Source organism: Cryptomeria japonica, chromosome 5 (genome assembly GCF_030272615.1).
Source record: "Cryptomeria japonica chromosome 5, Sugi_1.0, whole genome shotgun sequence".
Lineage (NCBI taxonomy): Eukaryota > Viridiplantae > Streptophyta > Pinopsida > Cupressales > Cupressaceae > Cryptomeria > Cryptomeria japonica.
In genome coordinates, this window is record NC_081409.1 from 699,285,244 (window position 1) to 699,311,203 (window position 25,960).

The following is a 25,960-nucleotide window of genomic DNA, read 5'->3' on the forward strand; positions in this document are numbered from 1 at the left end:
GTACCTCTTGATGAATTCCTGGGCATCCTGAGATAATCTGTTGTGAATCCCTCCTTGCAACGTCCTTGTGATGTTCATCGTGAAAGTATCATTGATTAACTTGTAGTTCTTCCCTGGTGGATGATGCAAGTAGGTATAGGATTCGCAAACTCTGACCTCGCCGGGTCCTCTTCCAATCACTCCTCTGTGAGGTAGTCCTGCGTACTCAACGCTCCTGATTAAGGCATAGATGACGTATGAACTCATGTGGAAGGACTTAGTAGCCCTAAGTCTTCTCAACTGTACGTCTAAGCAATGGCTAATTATCCTAGCCCAATGTATTGTACCCTTTCCTTGAACAATCACCTGGATGAAGTAAAACATCCATTTCTCAAAATAGAAGGCATGAGGCGCTCCTGTAACTCTGTTGAGCATGGTGATCAAATCTCTGTACTCCTCTTGGAAATCAATCCTGTGTGGTGTGTTCGGTACTTTGCTCAGACGGGGACGACTCTTGAGTAGCCAGTTCTTGTTGATTATGCTTAGGCAAGCATCTGGATCATCATCGTACACTGATCTGGCTCCTTCAATGCTCTTGTATATCATGTCCCTGTGCTCTGGAAGATGGAAGGCTTCACTTATGGCTTCCTCTGAAAGGTACGCCAAAATGTTTCCTTCGTTGGACACAATTGTCCTGGACTGTGGATTGTAATGACGGGCACACTCGATCATCAACTCGTGGCACTGAATGGCTGGAGGAAAACCGGCCGCCTTAATGATGCCACTCTCTATTATTCTCCGGGCGACAGGTGATGGCTTGCCGATGTAAGGGACCTCTCGGAACTTTTTCGTGCTAAAGTTCCCCAAGTTTGTATCTCCAATGTTGCTCCACTTGGACACGATCTTGGTCTCCACTTCTTCGGTCTTCTGATCTTCTTTCATGAGAGCCGAGCGACTGGTGGATGCTCCCGCCTTTGGGGTCGCCATACCTACACAGCATTTCATTATAAGAAATAGATTTTGCAATAAATAACGTAAATAAGAGAGATAAATTTTAGGAAATCTTATGATAAGTCTCTAGAGTTATCATTTCCTAAAATACAACGATTGAGCTAAGAGATACTCAAGGATCAAATTTTCAAAACTTGAAATATGACGATGAATGAATAAAACAATAACAATTAAATCGCCATACCTCGATAGAGAGCTAACTTTAGAATGCAAAAACAAAATTTGCCTAGGCAAAATCGAGGTATAAAAGTAATCTTCAATATGATCTCCTCAAAATTGACTTCGCCACCTCTGGATAGAATGTGATCTTCACTTATCGCCTTGGACGTGGTCTCAAATGGATCTTCAAATTCGCACTAACAAATCTCCAAGTCCTTAGCAAATTCCCCTTTGGCGTGGTCTTAGATGGATCTTCAAATTCGCATCACCTTTTGATTGCTTACGCCACCTTTGGTTTGAAATCGCACCTCTTTTGGATGAATGAAACTCGCACTACATTCGCCTCTTCTCAATTCGCATGAAGGAAGGTAAAATAATGATGTAGAAAATGATAATTCTACCCCCCTTATATAGCGCATTCATCCTTCATTTACTAAGGCCGACTTAATAAAAATAAAACCATTTCAAACGATTTCTTAAATGATTTGCAATAACATGACAAGGCCGACCTCCTTAAATGAGCGCTCAAATCGATTTTTTATTAATTAAATAATTATTTAATGCCTTGCATTTTTTATTGCAAATTTCGATTTTTAAATAAGGCAAAAATAATTAATAAATGTTAACGCCATATTAAATGCCAATAAAAAAAATGGATTTTCAAATTTTAAATCGATTTAGCATTTAAGGAAATTCGAATTGTTTAATTTGGCACCAAAAATATGAAAATAAAGGGACGTACCTCATCGCTCTGGTCCCTTGGAAAGGGACAGGAGCGATCCATGATTTTGGTCTAGATTCTTGCGTTTTCAACGTTTAACTCCTTTACTTCCACGTCCCAAATTGATCATCTGGTGGTCCTTTCGAATTTGAATGCCTTTCTTGTGCGAGCAAATGCATCTCATGATCATTATCGCCCTGGTCCCTTGGAGAGGGACAGGAGCGATCTCCATGTCTTCATGTTCATCTTGTACCTTTGACCTTCAAACCTTCATTGTTTGTGTTCTTTTGCGCTTATTCCATTTGTCTTCATTATGCGTTTGGACGTATTAAAGGGACCATCGCCCTTGTCCCTTGGAGAGGGACAGGAGCGATCTTGATTTCTCCTTGATCTTGGCGACTTTTAAACTTCGATCTCCTTTGCAATGTCCTTCAAACGATGTCCCTTACACTTCCTAACCTCATTTCGCCTTGATCTTTGAAGGAACGCGAGTGTTTTTGATAGGATCGCCCTGGTCCTTGTCCAAAGGACAGGAGCGATGTGGGGCCTTTACACCATTTGGCGATGTTTGGACGTTCAAAACTCTTGTTTATCACCTTGTTGTCATACCATGGACCCTCCAGAACATTGCAATATATTGTCCTTACGCGAATTTTGCATGAATTGATCAATACATCTAATATCGCTCTGGTCCCTTCCTGAGGGACAGGAGCGAAGTTCATCATTGCGAGCTTGTTCTTATTTTTACCAACTTGCAATTATCTTCATTGCATGGAATGACGTCCTTTCGACCTTCTTGGTTGCTCGAAACTTGTTTGCCTTTTGAAATCTATGCCATTATGTAGATATCGCTCTGGTCCCTTCCTGAGGGACAGGAGCGAACTAGGCATTTAACACTGGTATGGACGTCCAAAAAATCTTCAATTTATATTCAATGCGTTCACCTCATGTTCTCCTTTGTTTTTGAATGTAAACTTGCCTTGACCCTTGTCTGGATTCTGCAAAATGAAGGAAATCGCTCTGGTCCCTGGGAGAGGGACGAGAGCTACAAGGTACTTCGCCCTAGTCCCTTGAAGAGGGATAGGAGCTATTTGGTCAATATAGGTCATTTTCCTTCGTTTTTGCATCTCAAATTATATTCATTTGGCAAAGCGTCTTCCTTTGGACGTCCTCAAATTGCTAAGTCATTAAAATCTTGCAAGGACAAAACGAAATTTGAATCGTAGCTCCGGTCCTTCACTGAGGGACAGGAGCGATTTTCTTCCTGGAGGCCTTTCTGTGCTCATGAAAATCTTCAATTTATATTCAATGGAAAGATCTTGTCGTTCTCCATTACTTCAAACGTAAAATTTGTCTAGACTCTGCAAGGATGATGAGATATTTGAAATTGAGCTCCCGTCCTTCACTGAGGGACAGGAGCGATTTTGCTCCTACAGGCCAAAATAACAAGATTTTTCACATTTTAACACTTCACGAGGTGAAAACAAATCAATTCCAATGCCCAGGATCAAACTTCAAAAAAGTCAAAATTTGGTCAAAATATTCAATCAGACAAAAATTCACATTGACGGTCAACACTTAGACAAGTTTAAGCTCTGCATGAACATTCCAATTGAAAATTAGACCAATTTGGCGAATTCATTGTATTCAAAATTTGCATTCTAGAAAAGAAGCTCAAAAGCTCTCAAAAATGACTGGATTTTGGCTTGAAAAGGCAAAATTTAAAACCCTAAGGCTTGGCCCTAAATCCAGACTACTAACTAACCAACAGAACCCTAAAAACGAAAGCGAAAACGAGCGAAAAACAAGCAAAAAGAGGGGGTCCCCATTTGGGATGGGGCGATGTGTGAAATGGTCACAACAGGTTGATAATAAGGGTTTTATACAAGGACCCCTAGCTAAGAGGGAGTGTCAATGTTGTGTAGCTTCGGTCAGATAATTCTGATCGATGAAACCAAATGTTTAATCAGCCTATTGGCCTTAAGCATTTTGATATCTATTCTATCCTAATTAGTCTCCATTACAAAACTTAATGTGTTTTGCTTATTTGTTAAATCAAAGCATATGATTTAATAATTTTATATATATACATTCTTGATATCTATTAAATGATGAAATTAAATCATATTTTGGTATTATTACCGACTGAGCATTTAACTATAATCTAACCACATTTAACATTGTGTTTATATTGATCGTGGTCTCCACGATCAGGAGACATGTCCCCGTAGGGACATGCCCCTACGTGGACTTCAATCCACGTAGAGGCATGACTCTACGGAGGCATGCCTTCCTTTGTATAAAGGAAGGGAGGCAGCAGATGGTGGAGATATAGAAAAACAATTAATATCGAATCCACTTCGGCTGTCCTCAGAAAATCTGAAAACCATTTCAGATCTTCATGCTAATCAAATTCACGTACAAGTGCTGCCATAAATTATTGTAATCTGTTAACAACAAAACAAATTCAAAGTTATAGAAGATATCACATTAAGATTAAAAGAATATATCATAATCATAATATTATATATTCAAAATCTGATACAAACTTTAACACTTTTTGACCACAGACCCTTATGAAGTTGTGGAATAGGGAGTCAAATCCACTTCCCAACATGTTGCATTTGAGGAGTTTGAAAGTGACCACAATTTTAGTGCAAGGTGTAGTGGCATTGCTTATGGTTATTCAAATGTTCTTACATCTAATGTCAATGATGATGATGGTGCTCATGATGTAGAAAATCCATATGTTGCTGATCTTTTAGCATCCAGTAGAGGTCCTTGTATAAAACCCTTATTATCTGGTCTACGTATATTATGTCTATTTATGATTTATATTACAAATTATTTTGCTGGTTCTTCAATGTTGATGACTGATGACACTAGGATTTGTTAGTTCAAATATCCTTTTACATTTTAAATAATAACCTCACTAATACTTATAATAAAAAATATTGTATGCTTTAACGTAGCCATAATAACCGTCAAGAAATTCCAGATCAACTGAAGCATCCTATCTTTACAATATCACATGAGCCAAATGCATCAACATTTATACCCATTGCAACTTATGGTAAATTTTGTGCAGAGTTTTGATGTTCTTAATTATCATTAACATATTAACCTGCATAATTTACGCTTGATAAGTTGCCTGTGACATTTACTTCTAAAGGAAAGAAGAATATTGAATGCAATTTCTAATTATGATTTCTAAGTATGGTCATTGAACTTCAAGCTTGGCATAGATAAGATGATTGATTCCATAAACAAAAAAAATGAGAGCAACTATTCATTCAAAAATTATGGTAAGTTGTCAACGGGAGTGTGGTTAAGTGGTTGGGCCTCTTGGTTCTCATGTGGGAGACCAAGGTTCAACTCTCCTCAAGGACATCTTAACACTGAAAGGTGTGCTGGAGTGGCAGTCTCACTCAAATTGCAGATAGATTACAACCAGATAGTGCTGGAGGATGCAGCATTTCGATTGCAGTTAGATAGTACTGGTGGATGTGGCATGTTGCTCGTGGCAGCAGTAGCTCCTCTGGTTAACGCTGGAAAGTTTAGTTCTAGGCCATCAATAGCGTTCATGCTGAAGCAGTGCAAGCCTGTTTGTAGCAGTGACACCGAATGTTATCTAGTTGGGATGGGGCCCCATAAGTAGAACCCCAATACAATCATCAGAAGAAAAAAATTAAGTTATTTACCTTTGTTATGATGCAGTCAGAAGCCCCCATCCATTCTTCCATGTTGGTTTCAAAGCCCCTTATCTGCACAATTATTGGCATCAGTAAAAAATTGGTTGTGCTTAGTCACATCCTATGCCAAGAATTTTATTGTTTTCTGTCTTCAATGACCATATTACAATTCCTAAAATGAGCCAACATATCAGAAGAGAAGGAAATAGCATGCTTGCAACTGGCATTTCAGACTACCTTAATGTATATGCACAATTATAAACTGATAGAATAAAAGAGATTAAATAGGTATTCCCATTACCACTGCAAGCAACCAAGCCATTTCACATACTCAGATATGGTTACAAATTAATGAATGCTTGCAATAGGTGGCAACTGGCCTTATTGAGTGCAATTAATTGAGAAGGCATCAAGGCGTGCAAGCTAGTATCATGAATAGGAAGTAAAAATAGGATTTTATGTTTTGATATGTTGCACAAATTCTTTCAAGGAACAGTAAAAATACAAAGACTCTAATATGCAAAAGGAAGACAAACTCTGGATAGAAATTAAATTGGTGCCAATAGGTTAACGTGCATAATGCACCCAGTACAAATTTATGTTGAATGCCATGTGAACACTTCATCTAATAGCATTTTTAAATGGTTGAGTATCCTCGAGAAAAATAATTAAGCTATAAGAGGAATTGGAAGGTAAGGAAGGAGCTCTGAGGTTGAAGGAAGACAAACGGTCATCCTCCATTGTTGTGCTTTGGAGCTCATGATCTCACAAAACGAGACTCAGAATAGTATTCTTTGTTGATCTTGGTTTCTTTTTTCTCCTTGGTTCTCAATTCCAGCTTTAAATTGGTTATATTGGGTCATTTTTATATTTTCGTTGCTTTAGTTTTTTTTGTAGTTTTAAGTTGTTTTTGAATTTAAAATTTTATTTGTGTTGCCCTTTTACCCACCAACCTGTCAGTTTCATTCACTGATTAGTCAGTAATATTTTGGTGGGTTGGTGGTCCTATGTCTGCCAGTCGGTGGAGGGTGATGTCTTTTTGTGGCGGTGTTCTTTTTTATGTTAGGATCTGCCTTCCTTGAAACATTTATTTCCCTCGTATCAACAGTTATTTCATGAAGAGTCTGACAGGGGGATCTTGATGATGGCACTTGTGGGAAAGTTAATATATCTGTAGATTCTGAATTCGGTGACAGGGTTAACAGCCAATAGGGTATCAAGAATTGTAAGGCAAGCTACATGGAAATTCTTGGTTTCAAAGACAGTGGGTTACAAGAGTCTGCAGAGTTCTCAGTTTCAGAGCACGGAAAAAATTTCAAATTCAAAGGTGGAGGAATGGGAACAGTCAACATTGTCGAAGTTGGAGAACCCAAAGGAAGAAATTTGAAAAGACAGAAACGGTCTCTCTTTGCCCAAGATACTCTTCATTTCTCCCAATCCAAAGATGTTACAAGCTGTAAAAAATGAAGAAAATAGGGTTTAAAATGTTGTAATATTTTTTGTTTGCCCAAACAATAAGTTTTTGCCATCTAAGAATTTTTTTAATGATTGCATTGGAAATGTTTGGTGAAGGAAAATTGTAATGTCCCCTATTGGGACTTACACTAATTTGCCCTAGAAATCCCAAGATAGTTATGCACTATATTTGGGAATGCAAATTGTCAACTTTATATCTTGATTTAGAGCCACAATATTTGATAAGTATATAAACTGCTGTTTAATATATTAATTATAAGTCTGCGAACTCTTGCTTGATCGAATGCTGTTTTCCACTTCTACCATGCCCTTTCCCCCAAATGAAGTGTCTCCTTTTTATATCTTTGTATTTCTAGAGAAATGCACCTCTTTTGATAGATGATGTCCTTTCAAATGGACATGACCTTCTTTCCTTAATCGCACCCCTTTGTTGTTTGTTTATAATTAATAAATTAATATAAACAATTATTGTTTTAGACTAATCACTACTAATCGCATCTCTTAAGGTATATTAATAACTGCAATCTTATAATCATTGCCATGTAATGTTTTTACACCTTAAATTGCTGCATAACTTGCATCGCTGTGCATTTTTACATCTGTGTTTGTCACTGCTTGTTTTTATCAGCAAGGCTGACTCCAAGATAATCACTATTTACCATACATAATACTCAGGTGATTTTTAGTTAAATATATATGACTAGCACTTGGTAATATTTGTCTTGATCAACCCCATTCAAATCCGTTTTGTTTTTGGCGAGGACATGATAGTCCACCCATCCCAAAATTGCTTGTCCTCAAGCAATAGTGGAATGATCATGGAATCTATTCCATAATCTGCCTTTTGCTGTTCTACTCGGATTATCACAAGTTGCTAATTTGAACAACTTAGCCAAAGTGTTGAAAATTTAAGAAAAGTTTTCTCCCATCTTTCTTTTCCCATCACTTGAAAATGTAAAGGATTGATTTGGATTGACCCAATGCATATTGGATAGCTTTTGTGTTAACACAAGAACTTACCATATATTAAGATGAGGATTAGAAGCATGACACACATCTATGACCTTAAATGCAATAAATTCATATCTTTTGGTTCACTCAAGTTATTCTCCTATTCATGGAGTAGACATATTGGAAACACGGAACATACACATAAAAACACAAAGCATACACATGAATATATGCAGACACGGAGCATACAAGCAAATGCACTTATTGTCAATCCCTTCTCATTGACTAGAATGCATCCATTGATTTATTTATACCATGCAGGTTGGCCAGATTAAAGAAGAAAGAAAGAAGTATTTGGATCTGCAAAAGGCCAATGCATTGTAGGGTTAATTAGGGGGCTAGGAAGGAGGCCTAACCCTGCCTTACTACTCCCATGAGCCAGGAAGGGGGCCTAACCCCACCTTGCTGCTCATTAGCCACTTAGAGCTAGAAGGAGGACCTAACCCCATCTTGCTACTCATAAGCCATTTAGAGCCAAAAAGTGAGTCTAACCCCATATTGCTACTCATAAGCCATTTAGAGCCACAAAGTCCTATCTTGCTGCTCATAAATCATTTAGAATCAGAAAGTGGGCCTAACCCCATCTTGCTGTTCATAAGCCATTTAGAGTCAAAAAGTGGGCCTAACCCCATCTTGTTGCTCATAAGCCATTTAGAGTCAAAAAGTGGGCCTAACCCCATCTTGCTATTCACAAGTCATTTAGAGTCAAAAAGAGGACCTAACCCCATCTTGTTGCTTATAAGATATCTAGAGTCAAAAAGTGGGCCTAACCCCATCTTGTTGCTCCCGTATGCTTACTAATGTGTCATAAATTTGCTCCAATATGCTTCAAACATTTGCTTAATATGTCTTATAGATCTTGAGGATATAAGGGTGTCGTAATTACTAGATTGGCTCCTCCACAAAGCTCCACTTGTTTATTGTCCTTTCTTCTTTAGATTGGATGCCTTTAAGATCTTCCTCATCATGCCTTGTTTTCTTACTTGGATTTCCTTTTGCTTGTTCGTCGGACATTGCCTCTATATTACATATTTGGCTTCCATGTGTGTCCTAGCCTCCACTCTTCCTTGCATTTGAAGCACAAACCTTTCTCTTTTGGGTATTCTTGTCGTCTTTTAAGTTTTTCTTGTTTACAATCGTGTCCACGTTCCCATTTTACCTTACATTGGAAACATAATCCTTTGTTTATGAGCTCCTTTCTTTCATTGTAAAATGCAGGGGGATAGGATTGATTCTTTGTACAGTATTTGTCCTTTGTAGGTGTGATGTCCAATTTTAGTGCTTTTTTGGATTGCATCCTCAAGTGATATAGGATCAAGGGCACTTACCAAGCCACGAATAGTTCCTTTTAATCCCTCGACAAATACGTAGGCTAGTCTACATTATGATACCTCAAGTACCATAACTAAAAGTTTTTGGAATTTGGTGGCATACTCTTCTCTAGTTCCATGTTGCCTTATTTGAATTAGCTCTTTAAAGTACCACTCGGGGTGTTTTTTATCAAACCTTTGGATAATTTTTTGAGTGAATTCATCATATGTTGATATATGTTGGTGGCCTTGGGTAATGAGGCCGTGATGCCATCATGGGATGTTCCTTCCAAGTGGAGTATGGTGAATTTTATGGCATCTTCCTCCGTCATGGAACTAAGTGAGAGGTAGGTGTCCATCTTTTGGACCCATAAACGTGTCGTGACTTTCCCAGATCCATCAAAATTAGAAAGGGTTATTTTATTTATCCTTTGTTTCAAATCGTTGTTGGGTTGTTTTCTTTTCCTACTAGAGACAGTTTGCATTTTAGCATCACAGTAATCCTTAAAATAAACATTTCTCCTAAAGTTGGGATCAAGTCTTGAAAATGCTTCCACAATTTCATCAATATTATCCATGGCTGGAATGTTTGCTTCTTCCTCTTCTATGTGTTCTTCCCTTGGTAGGAAGGGAGGTCTTGTTGACCTAGGGTTTGATACCCTTAGTGAGATGTTATTTTCAAAGTAGTTAGAGTTGGTATCCCTCCCACTGGTTTGGTTGGGTCGAGAATTATTGCAACTCATATTTTGAATGGTTGAGGAGAAGTTGGGTTGTTCTTTCATTTCTCTCATTTTGTTCCATGAGAGCTTGAGTGGTTTGCTCCATGAAGGTCCTCAATTTGTTGCCCATTTGTTCGTTCATTGTGTTATTTGGTGCAGGATTGTTAAAGGACACAAGTTTCCTCCTTTCTCTTTTTAAAGCCCTTTGAGCCCTTTGGCTAGGTTGCATCAACTACCTTTCACAAGATGGCAGAAGGATGCTTAGAAACCAATTGTAATGTCCCCTATTGGGACTTACTCTGATTTTCCCTAGAATTCCCAAGTAAGGTATGGACTATATTTAGGAATGCAAATTGTCAACTCTATATCTTGATTTAGAGCCACAATATTTGGTAAGTATATAAACTGATGTTTAATATATTAATTCTAAGTCTGCAAACTCTTGTTTGATTAAATGCTGATTTCCACTTCTATCATGCCCTTTACCCCAAATGAAGTGTTTCCTTTTAATATCTTTGTTCTAATAGAGAGATGCACCACTTTTGAAGGATGATGTCCTTTCAAATAGACATGACCTCCTTTCCTTAACCGCACCCTTTGTTGTTTGTTTATAATTAATATAAGCAATTCTTGTTTTAGACAAATCACTACAAATCGCATCTCTTAAGGTATATTAATAACTGCAATCTTATAATCGCTGCCAAGTAATGTTTTACACCTAAAAACGCTGTATAACTTACATAGCTGTGCATTTTTATATCTGTGTTTGTTACTGCTTGTCTTTATCAGTAAAACTGCATCCAAGATAATCACTATTTACCATACATTATACTCAGGCGATTTTTAGTTAAATATAAATGACTAACAATTGGTAATATTTGTCTTAGTCAACCCGATTCAAATCTGTTTTGTTTTTGGCGAGGACATGAAAAAAATGGGGGCATATGTTAACTTCTGTAGAATGTTGCAAAAACAGCTCTTTGTTGTTTTTTCAAAGAAATGGCATGCAAGAAAGGGTGATTAAGAAAGACTTTTGGAATTTAGGATAGTCAGTTTTCAAGGCTGTTCCTCAGTACGCTAAGTCTAAAATTGAGAAGGTGGTGGCTAATTCAGCCCCAAGGTGGCTAAAATTAAAAATGTTACCCCTCAGTAGTGGGAATTCTTTCTACAAATGTTTAAACCATTGGGTAATATTCTGCAAATTGAGGAAACTAGAGTAACTCCTCATTTAAATGCTAGAGTCTTAATCTCTCATGTGCCTGAAGTTGAAATTCCAGAACAGCTGTGTATGCAAATGCAAGATAGTGTGGTTAACTGTGTGTTGACGTGTATTTTGTACACCATCATACACAGAATAAAATACCCAAAGGCATCTTATCCTCTCTTGAATAAAGTCGCTAACTGCTGAAGATTTCGCAAGAAGGATCAGTTAGGATGACTCCAATGTTCTGGTTAGTAGGGTCTCTACGTGTGGATAAGCACCAGTGGTCGTTGTGATTTGCTGTGTCCTCAAGGGGCCTTACGTTGCCGAAGATTTTGATGAACTAAACAAACTTTTAAAGAAAAATGACAAAAGAGTAGGGTTTGCAAGAGGTCTAATCTAGTCTAACCCTAAGAATGACTTCATGTGGACAAGACTTGGCAAGATTCTACCAACTTCAATTTTGCCATAAAATAACAACTCAATTGAAATTGATGCGATCTTCTAAGGTAACAAATGATTTTCAATACATCAAAGATCAAAGACACTACCACGAAGGTACATATCCAAGATACAATACTGATTGAAGGTTAAGTGATTCAAGTATCTCCAGTTGACCACGCAAGGCGTTCCTACAATCAGCAAGAAGCTAGTGGTTTGGAAAGCGAATCTTACCAAGGATCGAGTCCAACACTTTGTCCTTCGAATTAACACACTACTTTGATTGAGAATGATTCAAGTAAATTGAACAACCATGAAGATAACCAAGAAAGTTGCAACAAAACACCATAACTTCAATATTTCATTGATTTCAAAGTCATCATGTACAACAATTGTTTGAATTCCTTTCCTCAAAACTCAATCTTGCTACAAAAGTAAATTGCTTCTAAACTCTAATCTCTCTAATACATCAAACTCTCTGATATCTAACTATGAAAATGACATGAAATAAGGGTATAAATAGCATCCTCAATTACAATGAATGGTCCAGATCAAAAGCAGATCAATGGTCAAGATCATGACACTTAAACCCTAATTAGGGTTTGTTACAAATGGCCTCCTTTTTACTGAACAATATTAAATGCATAGCCAAATATTAAATTCGGCACAAAAACCTAGGAGACATAGACCAATGACAATTAAGGTGCCATGTCATCTATAACAACCTCTCATCTAGAATCTTATTCCCTTTCCAATGCTCCTTTTTAGCATATGCAATGAATCTTGACACGATTCCTTCGATCTCAGCAATTGGAATCTCGGGAAGATTCTTCATTCTTTCTTCCAAGTGGATGACCTGATCAAATGCATCTAGAAGAGCTGCGTCCCATGTAAATTCGAGTTCCTTAGTCTTTTCAATCAGGAGCATGGTGGCAAACATTTGGTCCTGTTGCTCATCTGTGATATTAGCGTCCTTGCAAAAAATGACCTTGATTCTATCCTCCAATTCCTGCAAATCCACATCTGTCTCAACTTCGATCCTCCTGCCAAGAATGGTACGAAGTACCTCAAATACTCTGTCCTGGATCGGATTGATCACCTCCTCAACATGGCTACATCTAGTACTGATGTCCTCGAAGAGAACACTCTTCATCTGGAGTAAGGTTGACCACTGAAGCAAACTGTGAGGTCCTCCATCCATGATCTTTTCCTGCGCTAAGACCTTCCTCGATGTTTGTCTGATTACCTTCAAGACAGGAATGATAACATCTTTGGTATGAGCAAAAGTGGCTACTGTTATCATCAAATTGTGGATTATCTCAAGAACCTGGATAGCCCTATGAATAGTCTTCATCATCCTTGTTACAAATTCTACGGCAACTGTATGAGATTTGTCCATCCAAGTACTCATACGCTGGACCATACTCCTGAATCTCTCTGCCTCATTAATTGATTGAAGGGGAAGTGCCTGTATGGGTGATCTTGCTGGATCCTGACGTCCCAAAGGCTCATTGAGATGACTGAAATATGTCCTCCATGCACCGACCTCTCTCTCAAGCCTTCTATTCTTTTCCATTTCTTCTCTAAGCTTGTCTTTCAATGCCTCAAATGAATCGGTGGCATCATCCAACGTCTGTTCGGCTGTGGATGGACCTAGCTCAAATGTCTCTATATCATATTCCTCTGCTAGGATCTCTCCTTCATACTTGTCCACTGCCGGTGTAGCTATCTGCAGTTTTCTGGATCCAGTTTCATCTCTAATCATCTTGGACATCTTCGTAGCCTTCCTCTTCTCTGTCACTTCCTGAGAACGTCCAACAAGGCTCTCTAAATCAATTACATTGTCCTCGTCCTCTATTACGATCACCTTAGTTAATCTTTCCTTCAACCAATCTGGGATGGCTGATCTTGTCTCTTTGACCTGTATTTCCTTATGCAATATTTCTTCTTCTCTGGGAGGAGATGTTATTTCACTATCTTCTCTATCTTCATGTAGCTCATAATCTTGGAGAGATCCATCTAGTAACCCCTGCGGTGCCTGTCCTTGTTCCTGCCTATCATTCTGTACCATCGACTCCATAGACTCTTCCACTTCAAGTGTCCTCTTCTCTGGTCTAGAAGATGTGCCGGATGAACGATCTCGGTTGGTCCCTTGCTTCCTCTTGGAAGATTCTCTCTTCTCAGGTCTCTCTTTCCTCTTTGAACCTCTTGGATGGAGATTGCCCTCACTTGCACATCGAAGGTCGCCTTCACTTGTATTTCTAGGATTAGGATTGCCTTCGCTCACACTAGCTCCACCTTCAGCTGGTTTCTCTTCCAAAGTGAAAGTCATAGCAATGCCTTGCTCTCTCAACTTCTGATGTTGTACGTCAACCCATCTGTGAGTACAAGACAAGACTGGAGCCATCAAAGCATCTAGATCCACGACCTCGGGCTCATTCCAATCCAACCTTATTGATTTGCTTTCTCGATCATAGGATGACTGGAGATGTCTGCCACTATCCTGAGTTTGGTCGGCCACTCTATAAATCTTGCATTTCCTGATGAAATCCAAAGGCAATCTAGAATGCATCTTTCTTTTCACTTCAAGATCGTCTAAGAGATTCATCATAAAATCTTCTATCTGGAACTCATGCTTAAACTTCCTACCGACTGTCTCTTCTATATATCCATGTGGATCAAAGCTTTCTCTCAAAGCAAAGGATGAAAAAGAATACAAAGCTAACTCCTTCTCTGCGTCATCCATGGCTAAAGCATTAGGACATACCTCAACTGAATTGCCTAAAATGATAGGTACCGGAACTCCATTCCCATGTCTATGTCTGAATGCCTTCGCATATGCTGCCAACTGTCTTGTTACTTCAAGTAACACAATTTTGTCTATCGGATATCTCGGCAACATGTATGGAGGTGAAGGACATCCATGTACTCTAATATAAGTGAATTTTGGAAATTGGATAAACCAAGCACCGTACCTCTTCACTAGTTCTTGTGCATCCTGAGATAATCTGTTGTGAATCCCACCTTGCAACGTCCTTGTGATGTTCATCGTGAAGGTATCGTTAACTAGCTTGTAGTTGCTTCCTGGCGGATGATGCAAGTGGAAATAGGAATCACAAACTCTGACCTCGCCGGGTCCTCTTCCAATCACTCCTCTGTGAGGTAGTCCTGCGTACTCAAAGCTCCTGATCAAGGCATATATGACGTATGAACTCATGTGGAAGGACTTGGTAGCCTTCAATCTCCTCAACTGTACGTCCAAGCAATGGCTAATCATTCTAGCCCAATGTATCGTTCCTTTTCCCTGAACTATCACCTGGATAAAGTAGAACATCCATTTCTCAAAATAGAAGGCGTGAGGGGCTCCTGTAACTCGGTTGAGCATTGTAATCAAATCTCTGTACTCCTCCTGAAAATCAATCCTATGCGGTGTGTTCGGGATCTTGCTCAGGCGAGGACGACTCTTGAGTAACCAGTTCTTGTTGATGATGCTTAGGCAAGCATCTGGATCATCTTCGTACATGGACCTGGCTCCTTCTATACTCTTGTAGATCATGTCCCTGTGCTCTGGAAGATGGAAAGCCTCACTTATAGCTTCCTCTGAAAGATATGCTAAAGTGTTTCCTTCCTTGGACACAATCGTTCTGGACTGTGGATCATAATGACGGGCACACTCGATCATCAACTCATGACACTGTACTGCTGGAGGGAAGCCGGCCGCCTTAATGATGCCACTTCCGATTATCCTCCGGGCGACAGGTGATGGCTTACCAATATAAGGCACCTCTCGAAATTTCTTCGTGCTGAAGTTGCCCAAGTTGGTATCTCCAATGTTGCTCCAATTAGACACGATCTTGGTCTCCACTTCTTCAGTCTTTTGATCTTCCTTCATGAGAGCTGGACGACTGGTGGATGCTCCCGCCTTCGGGGTTGCCATACCTACACAACATTTCATAATAAGAACTAGATATTGCAATGCATAACAAGATTAGATAAAAGATTAGGAAACTTCATGATAAGTCCTTGAGTTATCATTTCCTAAAAAATAATTGAGCTACTGGAATTCAAAATTTCAAAATTCAAAATTTGAAGCTATGACGATCAACAATTCAAAATTAAAACAAGGGATTCATATCGCCATACCTTTCTTGAGAGCTTAACTCTAAAATGCAAAACAAAGGAATTCGCCTAGGCAAAATCGAAATTTAGTGGCTTCAACGTGATCTCTCTCAAGCTAGCAACTTCGCCACCTTTTGGGGTCTTTGACGTGATCTTCAATGTCTTTGGCAAGTTCGTCCAACTTGAAACTAAGTTCGCACGTACTCTCCTTTTGATAATGCTTCGCACACCTTGCTTTGATGGAAATTCGCTCCACTTGAATACCAATCGCACTTCTCCCAAAATCGCATATGAAAGATGATAAAATGATAATGTGAAAATGAAAATTTTCACACTCCCTTTATAAGCGCTCACCTCTCATTTACCTCTAGGCCGACTTGGTGATTAAAAGCAAATTTTTAAATAAATTTAAAGGCCGACTTTTGTAAATAATTGAAAATTAAAACCCAAGCGCCCCACTTTTATTAATAAATTAATTAATTAAATGCCATCGTTTTTTAATAAATTCGATTTTTAAATAGGCAAAAATTAATTAATTAATATTTAAGCGCAATTTTTAAATGCTTTTTAATTGAATTTTTTAATTTTGTCGATTTTTAGCATTTAAAATAAATTCAAAAAATGTTTGTTAGCGCCAAATTTAGAAAAGGTAAGGACACAAACCATTATCGCCCTAGTCCCTGACTGAGGGACAGGAGCGAATTATCACCTTGATCTTGATTCTTGTGCTTTTGACGTTTGAAACCATCATCTCTATGTTGAAAATGGCATTTTTTCAAGGAATTCCGAACTTGAGTGACTTGATTTTGTAAATGAATGCCTTTTGTGACCATTATCACCCTAGTCCCTGACTGAGGGACAGAAGCGAACTTCCATCTCTAGCTCAAATTGGTAATATTTTGACGTTCACTTCTTTTGTGTCGCCTTCCAAATGACGTTTTAAACCTTTTGCAATTTTGCTTTGACATGATCTTCGAAGGATAATGAGTGATTTAGCTAATATCGCCCTGGTCCCTGACTGAGGGACAGGAGCGAACTTAATGTTTTCCCCTTGATCTTGCATCTTTGATCACCAATCTTCATCATAAGGCAAACAGTAACGTTGTTTCTTCATTCCACTTTTACTTCACTTGGCTTTTACAAGGCACTTTTAATGTTTGAAGGATTATCGCCCTGGTCCCTTGGTGAGGGACAGGAGCGATCCTGATGTTCTAGCCAAAATTTGCTATCTTTCAACCTTTGCTCTTTGTTCATTGCCTCCCAAACGATGTCCTTGATCTTGTGTATCCTTGCCTTGTCATGATTTTGAAGGAAAATGAATGATCTTGTGCAAATCGCCCTGGTCCCTGACTGAGGGACAGGAGCGATATAGGTTCCTTGGCTCAATTGATGACCTTTTGACGTTTGATTTTCTCGCATGTCATCGTCTCAAGATACCTTTGATACTTTGCAACCTCGCATAACCTTGACTTGGCATGATTTTTGAAGGATTTGGCTAGTATGATGGTTATCGCCCTGGTCCCTGGCTGAGGGACAGGAGCGAACTTTAATGTCCTGGGCTCATCCTTGTTTGTATCAACTTGCAATCGCTTTCACCATGTAGAATGAGGTCCTTTGATCCCTTCTGGACACTTGAAACTTGATAAACCTTCAAAATTCTAAACCTTCATGAAGATTTCGCTCTGGTCCCTGACTGAGGGACAGGAGCGATCTTGGACATTTGGTGCAAATCTTTCAATATTGGCGACCTTTGTAACTTTGTTCTTCGTCAAGATGCTTCAAAACGTCCTTGCCTCCATGTATCCTGACTTGGAGTGGCTTGAATTTGGATAGAAGGCAAGGTAATCATCATTTCGCCCTGGTCCCTGACTGAGGGACAGGAGCGAATTTGCATTTGTAGGCTCCATCACACTTTGCTAACTTCTAAATTTATCTTCAATGGTCTTGTAGTGCCCCATTTCACTCATCTTTGGCTTGGAATTTGCTCTAACTTGGCAAGAAATTGACCTAAGGCAAAAATCGCTCTGGTCCCTGACTGAGGGACAGGAGCGCCTAGGCCAATTTGAGTCCCTTGTTGATGTTTTATAATCTTCAATTTGTCTTCAACGGGTTCATTTCATTCTCCTTTCTTGCCTCAAACCTAAAACTTGCTTGCTTTTTGTCTAAAACATGCCTCATGAGGAATTTCGCTCTGGTCCCTGGGAGAGGGACGGGAGCTACACTGAACTTCGCCCTGGTCCCTGACTGAGGGACAGGAGCGCCTTTTCATTTTGGGTCCATTTTCCTTCACGAAGGCACTTCAAGTTATATTCAACTGATAAAACATATCTCCTCTGATCTCTTCAAATCGTCAAGTTGTTCAAATTCTGCAAGGACAAGGCAATGTTTGATTTTGAGCTCTGGTCCTTCACTGAGGGACAGGAGCGATTTTTACTCCTGGGGCATTTCCGTGCTCATGAAATTCTTCAAATTATATTCAACGGAAAGATCACGCCTCCCTTTACCACTTCCAATTGAAAAATCATCTTGATCCTGCAGAGACAGTAAGATTTTTGAAAACGAGCTCTGGTCCTTCACTGAGGGACAGGAGCGATTTTGCTCCTACAGGCCAAAATATCATGATTTTAGGATTTTAACCACTTCACAAGGCAAAAACAAGTCATTTCCAATGCCCGGGATCAAATATCAAAAAACTCAAAATTTGGTCAAAATCACTCAATTGGACAAAATTCGCAATTTCATCATTCACACTTAGACAAATTTAGACTCTTCATTCAAAATTCCAATTGAAAATAGACTAACTCACTTAGCCTCTGGCGAATTCACTTTATTCAAAATTGCATCCTACGAAAGGAAGCTCAAAAAGCTCTCAAGACTGTCTGGATACTAGCCTGAAAAATGACAAAATAGAAACCCTAAGGCTTGACCCTTAATCCAGACAACTGACAAACTACCAAAACCCTAAAAAACAAAGCGAAAGGCGAGCAAAAACGAGCAAAAAGAGGGGGTCCCCATTTTAAATGGGGCGATGTGTGAAATGGTCACAACACTGTGACATTGATTAATTAGGAAGTTTAAATGCTTGTAATTTTTTGTAAAAGAAATGCTCATGTTAGGAAAAACTGTCCTAAAATTTCAAAAAAAAACAATTAGGGATTTTAGAAATGAAGAAACTGTTTCAGACAAGGCTATTCCACAAAATGTTAATGTTCAAAAAGAATCCATCATAGCCAATAATGAGTCTCTGAATTCTACAGATATTGATAATCAATTGGATAGAATTAGAGCAGAAGAAAAAGATAATGTTGGTCTCCCTAATAGCGGATCTTCAGTAGTTGAGGGTAAGCTTGCCTTTGATAGTGAGGTCAATTCAATGAATAACCCATTATTTGAGGGTGACAACAAAAGCTAAAAACAACCCTGTACAAGATTGAGATAGGGATAAGAATATCAGTATTAAAGAGGCAGATAGGCCTCTGTAGATTAGTACTCAGTCATTGGCCTTAGAAAAAATAAATGCCTGGGCTGAAGAGAAACGGAAAAAAATGGCAAAGTCCCCCCAAATGCTGTTAGACACAGATCCCCTAGGCGATTCTTTTGAAATTGAGGACGGTAATAAGCTTAGAAGTCAGATGGTTGTTCTTGACTGTATTAACCCTTATTTTTCTAAGGGTGTTATGGAAGTTGACAGAAGAGAAAAAATACATGCTAAAAAAGAAAAAAGAAAAGAAAACAAGGTGATCAAGGACCTAACGAGAACTAAAAGTCCGAGGCAAAGCAAAATTCCAAAATGTTTTGACAGATTTTATAAGAACTAAAAGTCCAAGGCTTCTACTCACACTATTAAATGATTATTAAGGCTGTTAGTTAAAACATTACGGGTTAAGAATCACCTGACAGAAATATATTTTGAGGTCCTTTTGTAATAATAGACTTAATATTGATTTTCTATGTTCACAAGAGGTTAAGATTGTGGACCTTCAACTTGACTGTGTTTTGAATTTTGTGTGGAAGAATTCTTAGGCATTCCATACATTGCATAAGAAGGGTAAAGTAGGCTCAGTAATTTTGGTTAATGCTAAGTTGGTCCAATTTGTCACTAATAGTGGTTCTTCTCCCTGCAATAGAGTTGTCCAGGTTACTTTTTAAAAGATGATTGTAAGTTTGGTATTGGTTCCATTTATGCATCTGATGATTATAGGAAAAGATGTTCTTTGTGGAGTTGAATGGCCAGCTCCCTGCTGAAAATCCCATGGATACTGAAAGGAGACTTCAATATGGTTGAATATAACGCAGATAAAATTGGAGGTAACGAGGGTTTGTGGAAAGAAAATGAACTATACTTTTGGTCTAGAATGAAGAGGTATGATTGTAATGGGATATGGTTTCTCAGTGCTTGGAGCACAAGTCTAGGAGTGTCAAGGACATTTTCATGTAAGCGGGGAGACTTTTGTGGTGATTGACAAAGTCAAAATTCTTAGGGTGGAAATTGTGGAGGAAGACCAACATGGGGTCTCAAACTACAGCATCCTATGAATCCATTGAAAAACTTATATGGGGAAAGAAGAGTACCCCAACCGTTCACGAGAGAATGTTTCTACAAAGTGCTTTTACTTCCTACATGCAAAGGATCATGGTGTAGAGATCCCAGGAGGCCCAAAACGCCATTCAAAGAGCAAGGTGTTCAAAGCGAGTGCAGTAGTAATGTAGTGTGAAGCAGTAGAGTAGAAAATTCACTTGGAGTCCTGTTGGTGTGTTTTTTATGCACGCGCAACTTAGAATAAAATACCCAAAGATATCCTATTCTCTCTTGATCAAAATCTTCTATGTGCTAAACAAACGGACTGTGTGATCACAAAGACGACTCCAAGATTCCAAATTCATGTGGATAGTCTCAATTGGTTCGTTGTGATATGCTCGTAATCTCAAGAGGGGCTTACACAATTATTCTAGGAGTTAATCAGTCTAAAGATTTTACTAATTCCTGACTTACTATTTTTTTGGAACGATTTTCAATAATGTTCTACTTCTACTATGACTTTGAAAAAAGGGCAAAAAATCAGGTTTTAGACAGATAATTCTAACTTTAAGCTAATCCTATGAACTTAGGAGACAGAAATTACAAATGTGGAATCAAAACCAATTCTTGCTTCGCCAAATTCAACAACACAAGAACGGTGCAATCTTCTATGGAATTTCAAAAGAGTTTCATATTACTCATATTCACCAACATTTTGAACAATGAATAAAGCAATAGAAGTTAAATTTATTTTACCTATTTAGACTAACTTTGCACGATAATTGTAAATCATCCAATTATCAAAAGCATGAACAATCTATTCCACATTCAGCAATTCCATCAAATCCTTCATTCAATTTAACAACTTGAAAATAAATCCTACTCTAATGAGAGCAAAGAAACCATGCTAAATTGCAAAAGTAGACAAGATTCGCCAACAATTGAACAATGAATCATGTCCTAGCACTTAAGAAGTATCACTAAAACAATTTCTCCAAAGTCTCTCATATGAAAATAAATGAAATGAGGAGGGTTTATATAGGCACCCTTATTACAAAGCAACGGCCTGGATTAATTTAAGATCAATGGCCAAGATTAAACAGCAAACCTAATTAGGGCAAACTAGCATAGTTATCCAACAATGGACCAATGAGAAATGAACAACTACCCAGCTTTCTTCTAGAAGCGGGTATCCCTTATCCTTTTCCTTGGCAACAAATCTGATTAACCTGGTCATTATGGGGCCCAACTCCTCCATTGGGACACTTGGCAAGATATCAATTTTGTACTCCATCAAGTCTATGTTATCTTCACACGTGGCAAAGGTAGTCATCCAATCAATTTCAAGTTTTTGAAAACCACCTTCAATGGACACGAAAAAGGATGCCCTGCTGAAATGTTGCATTTGGATCGAGTTTGCAAAAGTGGAAAAGTGGTTTTGAACTTTGACCTTCAGGTTTTCCACGTCTAAATCTCTTTCTCGGACTATTTTCTACTCTAGCACATCAGTAACTATGATGAAGACCTTGTCTTGGACAGCCTTGATTATTTCTTCAATTCTAGCACCATCACTCTTCATTCTTTCCAAGACTTCTCCTTTAGCTACCAAGGCATGATACCATGTATTGAAGTCATATGATGTTCCAGCTTCAATTACATTTCCATGAACCAAATCATGCTCGAAAATTCCTTTCAACACCTTCAAACATGGAATTGTCTTTTCTTAGATAATTTGGAAATCCTCCCAAAATTCAGCTATGCACTGGATTCTATAAATGAAGGAAGAGACCCATCCATAGACTTGTGCCAATTCTTCCACGAACTTGATAGCCTTATTTGCAACTTCATCAATCCATTCCTTAGCCTCTTGAGTTGCCATCTTCATTCTTTCAAAATTTTCAACTGACTTTTGTGGAAAAATCAAAGGTGGAGTGACTATTGCCTCCTCTCTATTGATAGGATTTACCAAGTGCTGGATATAACCTCTTAGTTGTTCATTTTCTTCCATGCTGACTGAATCATCCAACTCTTAAACTTCTCATTCCTTTGTGGTAGGACCTATGTCCACAGTCATTAGTTCATACTCTTTAGGAGCAATGTCTTCCTTGGATTTATAAAATTTTGGAACTGCCACTTGCACTGAACGAGATCTTGTGGCATCCCTATGGATTAAGGAATATCTCTTTGCTTTCTTCATTTCTGCAAGCCAATTCAGCCTAGCTAGGATCTTTGTTGAATCGCCCAGTGGTTGGGCTTCTACAACAGTTTTCTTTTTCATTCTTTGCAACAACCAACTTGGCACCGTTGGTTGTCCAATGCCATTATCTTCTTCTTTATTTTCATCATTCCCTTCACTTTCCTCAATTCCCTTGAGTGCAGAAATCATTCCTTCTGGAAATCCTTTTTCCAAAATGTCAACTTCAATATTTTCCAAGTCCATATCCGTTGTTGTCATTTGATCATCAAGGCCATCAAGAATAGTTTACTGAACAGGCTCTACATTTGGTTCTTCAGGAACTGGAGGAGGCATTTCCATTTCAACTTGCTGATTATCCATAACTGAAGCTTTGCCCTTGTTTGTGGAAAAGCCAACTTCTTCAACCAAAGAAGTGTTGATAGAGGAAGATGCTTTGTTTGTTTTTTGCTTCTTTCTTCTTGAACTTTCTGCTATATCTTTCTTTCTCCTGGAATTTCCACTTCTTGGCTTCCCGCTATCGTGTGTTACTTCATCATCCTTGGAAGAACCAGAATCATGTTGTTTGTAACTAGGTAAGATGGGTTCAGATTGCCTTAAGGCAACATCCGAACCCATATAGGACTGGGTCCTATCCTAAAGGGGTAACGTGCCCCCAAGTTAAGCTCAGCCCCATACCCTCACGCCACCCTAAAATACACCACGCCTCAATAAATAAATTGGCGCCAAAAGGAGGAAGGCCGACTTGGATTTAATAAAGGTTAAAGACTCATATAAATAAAGATCAAATGCAAACTCAAACCAATCAATCATTTTCCTCATGCAATCAGCGAATTAGCTCTGCTAATAAAAGTGCGAATTTATCCGAGGATTGTGCGAACTTGGCAAGGATTGTGCGAACTTGTCCAAGAGGATATAGGCCTCTTTTGGTGCAGACTTGAAGTGCTTAGAAGTGCAGATCTGACATACAAAAGGGATCAGATCTGGAGAAGCAAGCTAAGTATTGTATTTGTGCAATTAAGAGAGAATATATAATCTGACCTGTGGGTCTTTAATGCTGGGTTTTTCCTCCTTGGAGGTTTTCCCAGGGTATTTGTGTTTGTCTCTTGTTTACTTATTTCATTTCTAAGTTTACTGAATTATGGTTTAATAAAATATTACAAATCTGATTAACAAACTAGGGCATAATTAAAAGACATAAATCTGATTACTGATCTAGGGCACAAAATTAACAAATCCAAGTTTCTCATCAAATCATAGGTGAAGGGGATATTATTTTCCTTTAGCTTGTGAACTTGCTGATCTACCCACCACCTTGTGAATTTCATGACTAGTCTCATTAAAGTGTCCAAATCTGAAAGTTCGGGTCCAGACCAATGTGTTGCAAGAAGGGGTTTATCTTTTTCTTCCTCATAGCGTGACTGGGTGAAAATTCCATCATCTTCCAAGTGATCTGGTATGGGGAAAAGTTCAAGTTATCTGATCATGCTGATCGGTATCCTAGACAACATTCTCTTCCTTACTTCATATTCATCCTCCGCATTGGCCCAGAAGTCCTCAAGATCAGCCCTATGTTTGTATTTCCTTTCATTTATCTTTCTAATATGGCGGTGGGGATCAAAGTTAGACCTTGATCAATAGGAGAAAGGATACCATTGCATCTTTACATCTACCTTATCAGCTGCCAATGCTGATGGACATGACTCTAGCATCTTTCCAATGACAAGGGGAAAGGAAACTCCTGCCTTCTGCTCGACTCTTTGGATTTTCCCAAATGTATCCAGTTGCCTAATAACTTTCAGTAGGACCATTTTGTTTGTTGGAAATTTTGGAAGCTTATATGGACACCCTATGAATCCTTGGACTCTCAAGTATGTGAATCTAGGGAATTGAATATACCAAGACCCGAACCTGCTTATCAAATCCTTTGCTTCTTGTGTCAATCTCTGATGGGTGACTCCTTGAAGTGTCCTGGTGATGTACATAAGGAATGCATCATTAACACTTTTCAAGTGGGATTTCTCCTGTATATGTAATTCCGGATAGCAATCATATGCCTTAAATTGATCATCTTTGTTTCCCACGATGCCCATGCAAATCAATCTCTTATATCTGTAACATCATGCAAGTACATAGATGATATAGGAATTCATGTAGAAAGACTTTGTATGTTCTAAGTTCCTCAGCTGCTCATCAATGTTGTTACTGACTATTCTTGCCCAGTTTATCATTTTGACACTAGTAGTGATTTCATTGATGAAGTGATACATCTAGGGTTCGTATGAAGAAGCTTTAGGGCTTCCCATGACCCTATTGAGCAATAGAACAAGATCTCCATACTCCTCAATGAAATCAGTCCAGAAAGGTTTATTTGGGACTTTGGTATAGTGGGGTCTTGGTTTTAGGAGCAAATGCTTGTTGAGTATTTCAATGCAAGTGATAGGATGAGCTTCAAAGATGGCTAAGGCTTCCCCCTTGGTTTTGTACATAGTTGAATGGTAATTTAGGATGCCAAATGCCTCTTTAATGGCATCTTCTCCATGATAGGCCAACACTCTACCATCAGGAGCCTCAATTTGTCTTTCCTAAGTGTTGTAATGCTTTGCGCACTCTACCATCAGCTCATAACACTGCATTGCTGGAGGAAATCCAGCTGCTTAAACAATTCCATTTCACATCATTTTACACGCAAATGGTGAAGGAAAGCAATCATCTGACCCGTACATCCTCTTCTTGAAATCTTTGATGTCCACATGACCAAGGTCAGTATCATTGACTTTCTTCCACTTTGTTTGAATCTTGGAATCCAGCTTTGGTCCCTTGTTGTTGAAGTTCATCTGCACTTTTTGAGAAACTCCTTGAGTTGACATCAACTATCTCAAAATATGGAAAATTCATAAGTTACAAGAAATAAACTTGATGTCTACTTGACAAATTTCGAAAAATAACTCTGATTTTCTGATTAAATTCTTGAAATCAGACGCAAAATCAAACTAAGTAAAGTCTGAAAATGAAAATCAAAGTTAGTAAACTTGGAAATTATGGAGTTAATATCTGATTATGGACTTAGGAATGAAAACCAGACTTGAAAACATTCTGAAATTTGAAATCAGACTTGGAAAAAACTTTTGAAATTATGAAACTAAATCTGATTTATACACTTTCTTCCTTCAAAATTGAAAACGCACAAAAAAGCAACATTGTTCTTTGACAAAGTTTCAAGAATTTATGATGGCAAATCTGAGTACAGGTCTGAGAATCAGAAATTTAGAACAAAAGAGGAAATTTTGAAGTTCGAAATCCTGAAAATCTGTCTTGAAAATGCTTTAGACCTGAAAGAATTGCTTCCAGTTTGTCTTCGAATGGCTGAATTCCCCTTCGAAATTACTTTGAACCTGCAATTTCACT

The 25,960-nt window shown here is 38.5% G+C and overlaps 1 protein-coding gene across 5 annotated transcripts in view; it reads right to left on the bottom strand.

Annotated features, from left to right (window-relative positions):
* Positions 1-25,960, bottom strand: part of LOC131070658 (probable monogalactosyldiacylglycerol synthase, chloroplastic) — a 68,812-nt gene that overhangs the window by 29,918 nt on the left and 12,934 nt on the right. For 3 of the 5 annotated variants that reach the window (XM_058006242.2, XM_058006241.2, XM_058006240.2), the window contains exon 7: positions 5,572-5,634. The exons of 1 other annotated variant lie outside the window; for it this stretch is intronic. In XM_058006242.2, coding sequence (XP_057862225.2) covers positions 5,572-5,634 — 63 coding nt within the window. Of the gene's footprint in view, positions 1-5,298; positions 5,473-5,571; positions 5,635-25,960 lie in introns of all 5 variants that reach the window. One more of the 5 variants, XR_009112369.2, reaches the window with a different exon arrangement.